Source organism: Corvus moneduloides, chromosome 2, assembly GCF_009650955.1.
Source record: "Corvus moneduloides isolate bCorMon1 chromosome 2, bCorMon1.pri, whole genome shotgun sequence".
In the NCBI taxonomy this organism is placed as follows: Eukaryota; Metazoa; Chordata; class Aves; order Passeriformes; family Corvidae; genus Corvus; species Corvus moneduloides.
Window position 1 is genome coordinate 113,673,707 of NC_045477.1, and position 14,267 is coordinate 113,687,973.

A 14,267-nucleotide genomic window follows, 5' to 3' on the forward strand; every position below is an offset into this window, starting at 1 on the left:
TTATAACATACAGAAATGATTATGTGTTTGAGCTGATATCAAAGAGAAAGGAGCTATGTCTATGAACAGAGAAGATTAGACAAAATTAGAAAAAAAATGGGCCATCAGGAAGACAATTATTCAGAAGAATCCAGGCCATCGTTTTCCTTTAGATCTAAAGAGATGAATCCAAACCCAGCATTTATTTTTGCTTTTCAGTAAATGAATACAAAACAGTTTCAATCTCACCTTGTTGAATTAAAAATGCTTACAATAGATAAAGTTTTACTCTCTTTTTCCTGCATTTCTTTGCAACAGTGAAGACTGTTAAATTTATGATTTTTTTTTTTTGCTACCTCCTAGGGAAAGTCAGATATTTAAAATAACAGAGTAAAAAAAAAAAAAAAAATTCATCCTGGATGCTGAGGCCACTTCCTCTTCAATGTAAATTGGTGGATAACTCCACTTCTACAACTGGAGCCACCTTGTCCCCCTGAGTGTTCTGAGGGGCATTGTCATCCCACCCCACCTGGAACCTTGGCAGCACCATGCCACACCACTGCAGGCACAGCACCATGCTGTCTGCAGGATGCCTGGGTCCTGAAGAAAGGTCTGTGCCTGAGCACAGAAGTGCTGGCTGACATTTGGTGAGACAGAAGCTTTTTGAAGGCTGCTTGGTTAAGATGTACTGCTGGGAAAGTGGCACACAGAGATGTGTTCATGTCAGCCTGAAGAGCTTTTAGGTAGACAAACTCCCTTTGCATCCAGGCTCAAAAACTACAGCTATTTCAAAGTGTCTCTGGCTCATGCTGTCAGGTGATGAGTTGACCTCTGATACTCATTTCTTTGTTACCTCTCCTTTCTAATGCAGTTTATCCTGGCAGGACACAAAGCTTTCGGGTGCAGGAAACTCTGACTTCCACAGAACAGATATACTTGCTCTTCCTGGGGAATGGACACATATATGGCAATAAGAAAAGATTAAATTTTGATAGAAGAGAGGGAAAGGACAATACAGACATCACCAAGATGGTTTCTGAAATGCCAGGCTGCCAAAAGGAGATCTGTGGCCAGAATGGGAGCACTGCTATTCTTGTCACCACATGAAGAAAGTGGCCAAAAGTAGCACAGCCAGCCCTGGCTCACAGCAGCGAACCTTTGATCTTCCCACTGCATGACCATGTCCTGGAATCTGGGCATGTGTTGCTGTGTGTGTAAGATGACAAGGAACACAGCATGATCTCAGGCTCAAACTACATCTCTTTCACCTAAAACCAACACTCAGGCATGTAACATTTTGTAAGATTGGCACTAGGCTTCAGGATGCCAGACCCTAGAATAGAGGGAGGGAAGAAGATAATCTAAAAAGAAAACCATTCTCAAAGCAAGAACTTTTCGTTTTTCTTAATAAAAGAGGAACCTTACATCTCCCTGACAGAAAAACTTAACATTTTTTACTTGCTATATTTAAGGTATTCTGACTGCATAGATTACATTTTTATAGCTAGAACCATTAAACTCTTTCCAAGTACATTTGAAAGAACGCTTTTAAGGACATTTTCATAGATATTCAAGACACCTATCAAAGTAAAGGATATTCTTTGTTCATTGATTCAAGGTGGATTGACAGAAGCGTTTCATTTCTATAACTGAAAATAAAAATTAAGTGAAATGGTAGTTTGTATTAAAATACTGATGTGCACAATAACCCTTATGTTTTTAATTAGTCTCCAAATGAGGCTGACAGGCTGTTGAAATGCTCCCCTCTGAAATATTTTCTTTTTGTATATATGCATTCTTTTGTGATTTTTCCCAGAGAGAGTCAAGATTTGGGCCAAAAATTTTTGCTACAGGGTTTCTTTCAGGCTTCACATGAAAATAAGTTCACTCTTAAAAACATAACAAAACAATTTATACACTGCCTTACAGAATGTTAAGAGAAAACTCTTAAGAGAGTTTGTAAAATATAGCAGTTCAGAAATTAACAGTTTTGCTCTGTTTTTACTTAAATGTTAACGCTGCAGTGAGGCTGGGATCACAGAGCTGAGAGAAAGAGGGCAGCAGCTTCAAGGAAATAAGAGTCTGATGGATTTAGTACCATAAAGAGCTTTGGCAGCAGGTGCTCAACTCAGTATGATGGTTCAGTTTCGGGAAAACTTTTAACAATAATCTGAAAAAACAGGCTAGATAAGAAAGGACACAATCATCTCAGGGGATACAGAAAGCCATGATATTTCCACCGCACAGAGATGAGAGTGGCAACAATGTGTCAAATCCTGTCTGCTGCAGTGCCTCTACCACCTCTACTGCTGATATCCATTTGGATTGGTACTGACATTATTCCTTTCATGCACCTTTCTTCTACCATCTCTTTTTTTTCTATTATTTTTACACAAAGAGATTAACATTTTTGTAAGAGACCATCATGTTGTCATATATAAATACAGGTGTGTCTCTATGTGGTCCTGGCTGCAGGATGTGAAATTGGAAAAGCTTCTTGCCTGTTCACCTACAACAACACAAGTGTCCACACAAACAATAATCTCATATATTTTCTTCTTGTTGTTGTTTTTTGTTTTAGAGGTAGACAGATAAAATTCCTCTAAGTGACTCTTCTCAGGGTCTGCAAAAGCAGGATGGCAGCAACAAACACAAACTACACAAGCATGCACTAAATCAAGCACCCTGTGTAGTCCTATTTATTTGTTTTCAGGCCTTCTCACAGACTACAAATAAATATAGTAGTCTCGGTATTTTACCCAGCTGTAGGCAACTGGAAGAGAAGTTTGGTGGCCCTGACACTGTATGAACAACTTATCATGTTTCCAGCTGCTTCTTGCCAGGGACAATCTGTGATAGGCAAACTGGAACCAACAGGAAGAAGAATTTCTTAAGAAATTTAGAGCCGTGTTTCACCATCAGTTCTGTCAGTATGTAAGATTGTACCTGCCTATAAACAGGGCAGAACAATCACAAACATATTCTAGATCATGCAATTAACTTCAAAACTTGAAAGAAAATCTGGGAAATAACAAAGACTTTCTCCACAGAGCTGTAAATAAGCAAATTTACTTTGAACGCTTCCAGTACTTTGAGGAAAATAGGCAGCAAATGAATGGCTCCCGAGTGTGGCTTCTCTTCCTTTTTTTAAGGAGAAAAGCCCAAATATAAATCTGTTATTACATTATTTTTTAAAAAAAATATTCATCATTAAGCAACAGCAACAGGATTATTATTTAATAATGGCTTCTTGCTGCCAATCAGGTTTTAGCTACTCTTTAGAAAAAAACCTAAAATTGAACTCTAGCCAAATTAGAATCTTATTTACAAAAATTTGAATAAAAAGAGAAGGCCAGAAGATGCAGATCACTTTCAGTAGTTCACAACTAGAACAAACTGAAACACAGTGATGCCAAACTGATTTTTGCCTTTTTACTTCTATATATTCTTACATATTTGTACCTCTGTAGCCTATTATTGTATAACTACATAGATTCATAGCTAGCATTTCACCTTCTCTGTTAGACAGAAAGACAAAATACATTCCCAAAGGCCCCAGTCTGGGGATCAAGATTAAATCCTCTGGGAACCAAGGTTAAAACAACATCTTTAGACATAAACATTTGTTTTCCCATAAACAAAGTTTAGCTAGTACCTAAAGGCAGAGGGGGACATAGGGCTCTGGAAAAGGGTGGAACCAAGGGGGGGAATTACTTTGTTACTTGTCCTTCTGTAAGAGACGGTCCGAAAATCCCTCATCTGCCTCACGATCATCGCCGAAGACAGAGACTGAACACAGCAGTCCTGGCCTGGCTGAGGTGGGATTGTCTGCCAAGTGTTGCCTACGGGTGTGCCCACTGGGAACTGGTACGCATTCCTGAGGAAAATTAGTGCAGGTCACAGTGGACTGCGCCGTTCTTGCTGCCCAGGCGGGAAGGACTGCGCCGAAGCAGAAAGGAATGACCTGTCCTGTACACCTCTCCGGTACACCTGTCTTGTACGTCTGTCCTGTACCTGTTTCCCAAAGCAACGGACCCCATAACAATGGCTGTAGATTTCCCAACCTCTTGGCCAGTTGCCCCTCGCTTCTGAAAAGGACTATAAAGAGACTTTCTGAAATAACCGAGTCTGAGATCTCCCCACGGAAAGAAGACGAATCTATTGGCGGAAGACCACGAGGACTTCGTCTCATCCGTTGGTAGCTATTGCCCCTCTTTTTCCCCCTCTCTACTTTGTTTCTCTCTCTCTCTCTCTCTCTTACTCTCTTCTATTGCATTACTGTGTTGTGGGCACTTAATAAAGGTGCACTGTTTTGATTAAAACTGAAATCTCTTGTGTCCTTTTACACTCTGAGATCGATAAACGAACCATCACGACCCCCGCTTGCATTAGCGGATCGTGACACCTTCTAATTGGGAATTCCTGCCAATTATGCTAATTTGCTAAACTTATAAAACTGTATTCACACTTTGTGGGATGGGCATTTTTCCATACTTGTCCCTGGAGGTCTCCAGTTAAAGACCAGCTTTTATATTACCTCCTACACGAATACTGTCTCCAAAGGGTGTTGTTTCATTTCTAGATCTTTAAGGCATCACAGAACTCCAAGTATAGACTAAACATGGACTGAATCATTATGACTATGCTGACAGAGTCACACTATAAAACACTGCTTTGTAAATATGATCCTTGGATTTTTCATCCATGGGTAATTCAAGCTGAAGCCATGGGTACCATTGCAGCTGCCATCACAGTTATCACTAGGCTTAAGATGAAGCTTGAAATGAACCACTTTTGCACTGAAAACAAAGGGGTTTTTGTTTTTGACATGTCTGCTGTCAAAAATCTCATCAGGCTGCACCAGAACCTCTGTCTTCCATGTGTCTGTGCAAGTGCATGTTAAGAGGAATGGTGGGAACAATTGAAAAGAAATCAGTAAGTACACAGCTAGTACTAAAGCACACCTTTAACACTTTGCTTCATGACAAAATATGAAGAAAACAAAATATTAACACGAATACTCATCTCAGTCCATAATTTACACAAGTTAAAACACAGTGATTCAAGGATTATTGGTAAAAGTTGCATAGCTAGGTATCATATTCCATCTGCTCTTAATAAGTAATTAGGAAAAATTTTATGCAATTAGACCAGGAATATTGAAACAGGAGGCAAAGGAAGAAGTGAGTTAACTATTTGCAGCTTTTCTCTGTTGCTGTTGTCCTGTAAAATTAGAATAAAAATATTCCCTCCTTGGATGAATGATACGTATCTGATTTTTGGTAGGACTGTTTAGTTTTTAAAGACTTTTAAGCTTTGTTTCCTACCACCTTTTCTTGTTATTCTATGAAAAACTTGTGGATTATTGCTTGAGGAACACAGTCAACACTAATGGACAGACTCCTAGCTGAGATTCATACAAACACATGGATTCAGAGCATCTAGATGCTAGATCTTTTTGAATTTTGATTTTACTGCTATCTCAGAATTTGTTTAGTTAAGTGTCCTCATCTACCATGCTGGTTTTTATGAGATCCATACCACAAACCCCCCTTTCTCTCTAAAGAGAAAGGAAGCTAAATGAGCCACATCTGTTTCAATAAATAGTCAGTCTAGCAGCTTTTTAGTGTTCTAAAAATAATTCTTGGCAGGATGGGTCAGCAGCAAAAAGCAACAGATGTGATTATTTCATTAAAATCTAAAAGTCATTCTTTCTAAGATACTAAAAAGAAAAGTGACTATGAGATCTATGTATCCACATTGGCTTTGTCTATCCATTTTTGTTAGGATAATTGTTACATATAATCATGTTACAATATCTGACTCTGATATTACAGTCAAAAAAGTTTCTGCTAATCCTGTAAAGACTATTTTATCTGCTTAATATTTTCAATATTCTTGATAATATGTATGCAGACTGCCATAACACTTTCTGATTTACCACATTGGAATGCCTATGTTTACTTTCTAGGTTGTTGCTGGATAATAATGGGGAAAAGATCAGTGGAATAAAGGTATTTCATGGAAAGTAAGGAGCAGTGCCACTCACCTGCCAGTGGAGGATTATATTCCAGATCAAACCAAGGGTCAGCTTATGATTTCCATCCACAATGTCTGAGCTCCCTATATTTACCAAATCAACCTATCACAGGAACAAAAAATAATTGTAAAAGATTAATAACAAGCATAAGAGATTGGAGGGAGAAGGCATAGGCTAAGGTAAATCTCCCATTTGCTTTCTGTTGTTCCATAAACTTAAAACTCACATTTTATAAATGGCACAATTAATGTTCTGGAAAAAATCCAGCAGTGATCTGGAGTCCCAATTATTCCAGTTATAGCATGTTGTGAAACATAAAATTTAAAGTAATAGTTTTATTAACTCAAATACCTTTTAAATTAAGCTTCTACAATTACAAATCACACAGACAGAAAAACTCCTGCACTCTGCTTTATACTACCTTACATAATATAATTTTCTGGAAGTAACACACACACCTCTAGACACTGTAAGAACCTACAAACCCAAGGCATTACATATTTAGATTAAAACAGAATTGATTTTTCCTTAATTAAATGCTAAAATGTATAAGGAAATACACAGGATGTGTTCTGGCATACAGATAAAGCAGTGATTGTGATCCAAGCAAGTCTTTTCCACAATTGTTCACCCAGTAATGTTGTTTTCCATAATTATCTCATGAATTTGCAATTTCATAATGCATCAGTATTCACCATCCTGGAATATTCTTTCCTCCACATGTGAAATGACACATCACCCCCCCCCACCCCCCGCCATTATTTGTGCTATCTGAATAAGGAAGCCAAACTCAGGGTTATGAATGCAAGACTGTAAGCTGTCCTGCATATTTGGATAGAACTATGACTCTAAAATTGGCATCATCGCTGTTTCATAGATGCAAGTTTTCATGGTGGAACTGATGGGTTTTTATGGCAAAGTACCCCATTCCTTCACAAACTACATTCTGCACATCTCTACTGCACTTCTGAAGTTATTTGAAGTCACATCTGCAAACTGACTGAAGTTTTACATGCTCAAAACAGGCTGCTATATTTTCGTTTTTTTTTTTGTTTTTTCAATGCATCTATGTATAGGTCATTTTTACAAACCAGAAATTAAATATTTTATCAAGAACTTTAAAACTCTCAAAGAGCTCCTCTCTTTAAGAATTCCACATTTTGTACTAAAAGTATATGAGACTGGCAATTTATTCTAACCAACAATGTCCTGGAACATTTCCCAAATGGAACTTAGCCTTTATATACTAAATTTCAAATGGAGTTCCATGCAGGAAGGGACACCCTACAAAGTTTATATGGGCACTGCCTGCATATTCTACAGGTAAATCTTCCATCCATTTTTGCAAGTGGAAGCCTGAATACACAGGGATCACATCTGTTTTACTGAAGCAGAAGAACATTGCCCAGTTTGCCACAGGGAGGTCTAAACATGATTTGAGACAATCTCCCACCCCTCATGTCCCCCATGCTCCCCCCTCAACACTCTCACTTTTATATGGGAACAGAAAAACCTGTGAAACAGACTGACTGGAAGCAGCAGCATTTTTCAATGTTACCACCCAGATGACTACAAAACCTCATAGCAAAAATGGAACACACCAGCAGAAAAATCTAGACTACTAACAGGCTTTAGTTCACTTTAGAACCATTGATTTTGCATTCCTGAAGTCCCACAGAAATCACTCATCAAATTATTGAAGGTTAAGGAAACTGTTTCAGAGGCAGGTCTTTCTACTTCATATTGACAAGATACAGCATATCTTTACATATACTATCCTAATTTTTATACAGTTTACAAGGTTTTCATTACATGAGTATGATGGCCACTGGATGACCACTTCACATTCTAAAACAATGTTTTTTCTTCTATCATCTAAAATTGCAATACTCTCTGTTTTTTTCCCAGATTTGAAAGGGACTATTATTGTGTTCTGGAAACTGAATGGAAAAGCACACCAGTGGATTTAGCTGATAGGTATTAAATACTTCAAAAAACATTTTCTACGATCATTTGTAACCAGGTATGCAATCAAAATCTTCTTGTGTAATGTGAAATAATGTATTGATTATTTTTTTTCTCCAATAATGTCAAATGTTGCAGATTTTCAACAATTAAAAGCTTTTTCGTCTCTATTTTTACATTAAATTCCATTAAATAAAAAGAAAAATCAAGCTGGAGGTCTTTACGTCAGTCTTACAAGGTCACTTTCATTTATGTACAAATCTTTAGATGGATTACCTTAGATTTATAAAACCAATAACTTTATTCAGCGCTTGAACTCAAGCATTAGTGACCTCCTGCAGCTATCAAGAAATCCAACATAATATATAGCATAGAATACATTATCTTTGTTCTGACACCTCTTACTGTTAAGTTTAAGCAAGTGTTATAGTTTATTTGAATTTAACTCTCTTGAGGAGAGTTATGATAAAATTAGTTGGCCAGAGGAAATGTCTGCTAAAATTATGGGTCTGTCAGAATGCCTGCATAAGGAAGATAATATGAGAATGATGCACAGAATACTGGCTTGAAAAATCAATCTTTACAAAGTAGAATTGAAAGTGATATTGGTATGATTAATGTTTTGAATCATGAGGGACAGATGCCTTTGAAACTTAACAAAAAAAAATTATTGTAGGAAAAGCCTCAGGTTTTCAGACTTCATAATTTTTAGAGATTTTGAGTAAGTATTTTGATAGGCAGTATCTTGTAACCAGCTATGGATGACTTCTTCTATTTAACTTTTGAAAATTTATTTTAAACACCATTCATTAGAATAAAATCGTGCAGGTTGATCTGTCTTCAGAAAGCATCTGTTATAGATGTATTATCCAAAATTTGCTGGAAGAGGATTTTAAACTCCTTAAAACACATTTTACCCCACTGCTGAATGACAACATATCCAAGTCACAGTAATAAAAACTGCTTTGACTCCAGTACTTTTACACTATAGAGCAAAGGTGTTTGATTCAACACCTAATAAGCATTTTGTGTGCTGTCTACAGGCTGTTCTGAGCATGTCGGGCTGAATACTTACATTATTTCTCTGCAAAATGTGGATTGCTTTGTTGACATTGTTCAGAGCATGAACTCTTGTGGAGCCCTTTTCTTTTGCCTACAAAGGAAGAAAACCAAACTTGACTGTCCAAAATCAGAATCTTGAGTACACTATATGTAACACAAATCTTATACTATGTCTGTAGTTTTCTGTTGACATATTAGCATACACTGGGCTTATGCAGCTTCTCAACATGAAATAAAGTCAATTGTGAAACAAACTGGATCCACAGTTAGAAGGTAATTTGTTACCTTGACATTTTTCAGGGAAGGAATCATTGAAATGCATATAAAATTAGATAATTCCAGATTCTTTTTATCATGATTAGTTGCCTTCTGCATGGCACAATTTAGGAACATTGCTATGGCAACTAAACAGATAAGCATCAGTTTGTTTAATATTTATGTACAAGTATATTGTCTCTGGATTTTGATTCTCAATCTCCCAGCCTTCTAATGAGAAAGTTTCAGGGAAAGATGCCAAATTTACAAAGCCCAACCAGGAACACAAGAGAAGACATTAAAAAGTGTGTATGACTGTGTCACTTTAGAATTTCCAGGTCAATAAAAGCAAGCAGTTCTCTCTTTTCAGACAAGTACAATTCCAAAAGATTCACCAGATGCATAACAATAGAAAAAAATTCTAATTCTACACATTAAATTCTATTCCAGCTAAAATCTAGATATCTAAGTGAACTCTGCCTCAGTTTTGTTTCTCTGTGCCACAATTAATAAGTGTATAAAACAAGGTAGAATATTTTCATTTCAAGTATATGCCTAGCAAAGTGTTAATGTCTAATACAACTCTCAGTCACAATGTTTCCTCAATTTCAAATGAAACTGAAAACTATTTAGACTCCTAAAAATAGCTTCCACAGGTCCTCATCAGTGGCAGAAGTCAGTGAATATCACCTACTACAATTATCACAACATTAAGACTTCAATACACAGTAAATGAGTTAAAAAACACATACAAGTTTTTGGCCTGTAAGGCATTCCAGGAGCTCCAGAAGTCTTCGTCCATCTCGAAAATCATTAAAAAGGTCTTCAATGTAACGTCTTCCAAACTGAAATGAAACAATGGCTCTGGTTAGTCCCAATGCCAAAAATAATAATTAAAAAAAGACCAGAAAACTGTAAGAAGCCAGTGTCAGAATAAATATGAAATGTATAACACAAGTAAAAGTAAAAGATGAAAATACATTTAAACTCACAAAATTCTTTCACATACATCTTTTAAACAGGGTCTTGCTGTTTAAGAGAGATTGATGCTTACTTCAAGTACATGCCATTATTTCAAACAAATAAGCCAGAACGAAACACTAATATATCTAGAAAACAAAGAAGACTTAGCAATTAAGGTGCAAATCAGAAAGGGAAAAAAATAGGAAAAATAATTTGGAAAAAAATCCCAAGGAAACAAACAAACCAAAAAAACCCCCAAACACACAGGAAGTCATATAAAAGTTAAGTGCCTAGTAGGTGCTCCATGTGTCAGAAAGAAACTTGGAAGTACACAGAGAGAGATGAGTCAGACTTATTCTAGTCAGGATCTCATAAATATATCTATGTTAATAGGGCATGGAATTGTACTGGAACGTGGCCTCACTTCTGTAAGTGGCTGACACACAACTCATATTTTGTACTCAGCATCAGTGAAAGCTGAAAGGAAATACTTGGGATTTTCCCCCATGTGACAGTGTTAAAAAGATTCACTCTTTCTAAAATTCAAACCAAGTTTCTGATCTCATACTTTGACTAATGCATGCAATATTAAAAATATAAACATATAATTTTTTATAGTCTAGTCACTGAGCAAGTTTTATGTGCACCTATGATTTTTTAGATTTTTTTGTATGAGAGCTGTTGAGAACCACAATAAAAAGCAGTGATTATTTTGTGCAGTGCAAAATAGTTTCACATATCCACATTTTTTCTAATTTTTGAAGTTTGACAGATGCTTTGATTGAGAGGAAGTATCTGTATTTTAACTTTCTAGAATTGACTCTATGCTGACCTACATTGCACCTCTTCCACATTTACCACAGAGCAATGTAAAATTGGGAATCCATATCATACAGAAAACATTTGCTTTCCTATCAGCAATGCTGTTCTGGTACTCACTGCAACACTCATTAGAACTAGCTGGGAATTTCATGAAAGACATATCTTGTTAGAAAGTACCAATTCCTTTGGGAGGTTACTTAAACAGAGGACAGAATTAGGGAAAGTATCCAGTGCTAAACTAATTTTTCCACATCGATACATATTAATGAGTACTGCACAGACTTCAGTGCTATTAGCTACTCTGCCATGACCTTTCTCTCTGACTGCTCTTCTGAGGCAAAAGTTCCTTTCAATGCCTTAATTTTTTGGTATGGTCTTGTTTCTGTTTCACGGAACAAACAAATCCACAATGTCACAAAATTTCTACAGCAGTAGGAATCACTGTTTTCTAGACAGTTTTCCTACCGTGCACAACTCAATCCAACTAAGCTAATTTTTATTTAACACACATGATGCCACTTTATTAACTAAAATATCTGAAAACCAGTACTGAACAGCTTCACATATGATTTACTCATGCTGCTCAACACCTTGAATTATCTGTTTAAGTAATAATACCCAGCAACTCTATTTCCTGCCTCACATGTACGAGAAATAGTTTTAGAAAAATGTTTTAAACTATGGTATGAAAAATCATGTGCCATTATGTGAGTCAAGTCTTGTACAGAATTCCTGCAGTTGTAGGACAAATTTAAAATTAAAACATGCAACTAAATCAGAGACCTTATTTTGTTCCCTAATCTTGCAGAACAAAAGTCATTTTTGCGGAGGGGAAACACAAGATCTATGCACTTTAAGGGAGCTTTTTCACATTCTTTAGAAAGCTGGAGTGATCAATAGGCCCTTCTGTAACACTATGAAAGAGCTGTGCCCATAATGCTACTGAATCTCTCTGAGAATATGAGCACAATGACACTTTGACAATGGAATATAATTATACTGGTTTGTATCCTACAGGAAAAATAGAACTAGCCTTCATAACTACCTGTGTCTCTGTCTTTCCTCTGTTTTGCAGCATTTAAGCTATTCATAATGTTTATGTTCCGACCAATCTAGGCAGTCAAGAATTCTGCTTAACAAATAATATGTTGTTTTGTTTGGTTTTTTATTTTGTAAAGCTTTTAGAAAGAAAACAAAGACACAGCACAGTAGCATCCACAGCAGGACATATTAATTACAAACGTATTACAAGTAAACCTTAAACCAAAAGTTCCATTGATTTTTTTAGGGTCTTGGAAGTATACCTTCCATTAATCACAACTAAAAATACACTAAGGCACCCTACATATATCATTGTAAACCAGAAGAAGGGTGCTGTTTTTCTGGCAATGAGGTAATTATGTCTTCTTCCTCAAACAGATTGAATGCCTTCACTGGATTGGCACTGCAGTAAGTCTTGAGATACAAAGGGCTCAAAGTTGCATCAGGTAAATTTATCGTGTCATTGGAAAGTGCCTGTTAACTCGAACCTTTGAAAACTATAAAAAACCAAACATGGCTAGTCAATGGCTTGCCAAACAAATGTCTACCCATTTGTTATACATTCTTGCTGAAAATAACCTTTCTAAAAAGCTTTTTTGGGTTGTGACCTAAAACCACTGCCCTTTACCTAAGAGGTATGAAAATGTTCAGAAGACTCTCCTCCACCATTTGTTATGCCTGTTGATTTGTTACTCACCCTATATTACAAACTTATCCAAAAACTGAATTTAAAAAATTCCCAAATAAGCTGCAAGCTGAATTGTTTGTTCTCAGTTAACTGTCCTTCTTCAAAACCACAGTGATGGAAGAGATGGGGGAGACAAGAGAGAGTGCAAAACAGAGGAAGGACTGAAGATACCGGATGGAAACCACAAAGTGACTTTTCACCAGAAGCAGAAATTCCTTTCTAGAAGTAGAACAAAAGTAAAATCTCAGACAGGACTTTATTAAAATCTTAATGACTAGAAAGATTAGGGATTTAAGTATATGACAGTTTTATATATTATTTTTACATACTTAGTGCTAAATAGAGATTAAAACACAAACTTTCTTGGTTTAGCTGACAGGGGTGTTGCCTGCAACTGCTGATCTTTATACAACACCAGAGGACCTGAAGGAAATCCAAGTAATTTATTTTAAAAGGAAACCACTCAAAAATCTGATATGTTGGGGAAAACAAGATTCCTGTTTTATCATGGATCAAATTCACCCTCCAATTTAAATAATGACTGAGGAAAGGAATTCACAAATTACATTGGTATGGAAAAAAACCAACTACCATACACTACACCATGGTTACAAGCCTTAAAATTAGTCTTAGAATTATGGGGTACTGTACAACTAACATGTGAGGAAAATGTGGAATTTGATGTAGGGTTTCCCCCCAGGTGCTGTAAGGGATTGAAAAATACTTAAGAGTATTCCATGTAATAACTCAACTGCATGTATATACTCTAGAATGCTCTGAATATTAAGTAGGCTGAAATGGTATCTCCAACATTTTCCAAACTCAGACAGCAAGTGAAACAATTTTATGCCAAAGAACATTACCTAAAAACACAAAAGCTGCTGAAATAGATTTTAAAAAAATTAAAATCAGGAAATTGACTGAAATCAAGTGTTAATAGATACCTGTAGCTGCAATTTTTTTTTTGGTTTGGATACCAAAAAGGTATCTCAAAACATCAGGCTTTATCCTACTTATCTCACTGCTGTCTACTTTCATTGTCATTCCTGTGCTCATTCCAAAGACTCTATAATAGACCTCACTGTCCCTATGTAAATTTTACAAATAAATTTTATCAAACAACTAAATTATTTAATCAGCTCATTCATCACATACATTATGGAGGAAGTTAATATTGTGGGAAGTATTACATGAGAAGCTGGTATTCTATGAAAAGCTCTCTATTCAGAGCTACGTGCAAGTCAGTAATTATTAAAGAAATACAGAGAACGTCATGAAATAATTAAAAAAATAACTTGTCCAGAGAAGGCATAAAGACATCTGTTCATGAACATTGGCTCTCCAATGAGTTAAAGCTCAAAAAAATTCTGATTAGCATAAAACTGTTAGCAGTTACATTTTGGAATAAATTAGCACTAATTACCTAATAAATTAGGCAATTCTTCATTAAAG

At 36.2% G+C, this 14,267-nt stretch overlaps 1 protein-coding gene across 10 annotated transcripts in view; it reads right to left on the reverse strand.

The window, feature by feature from the left end:
- DMD (dystrophin) overlaps nt 1-14,267 on the reverse strand; it is a 1,179,964-nt gene that overhangs the window by 799,748 nt on the left and 365,949 nt on the right. For all 10 annotated transcript variants that reach the window (XM_032100882.1, XM_032100878.1, XM_032100881.1 and 7 more), the window contains 3 exons: nt 10,054-10,146; nt 9,060-9,137; nt 6,029-6,121 (listed from right to left, as the gene is read on the reverse strand). Coding sequence is in view for 2 of the 10 variants with exons in the window: in XM_032100878.1 (XP_031956769.1) it covers nt 6,029-6,121; nt 9,060-9,137; nt 10,054-10,146 (264 nt within the window). In the remaining 8 variants the exon portion in view is untranslated. The remainder of the gene's footprint in view (nt 1-6,028; nt 6,122-9,059; nt 9,138-10,053; nt 10,147-14,267) is intronic.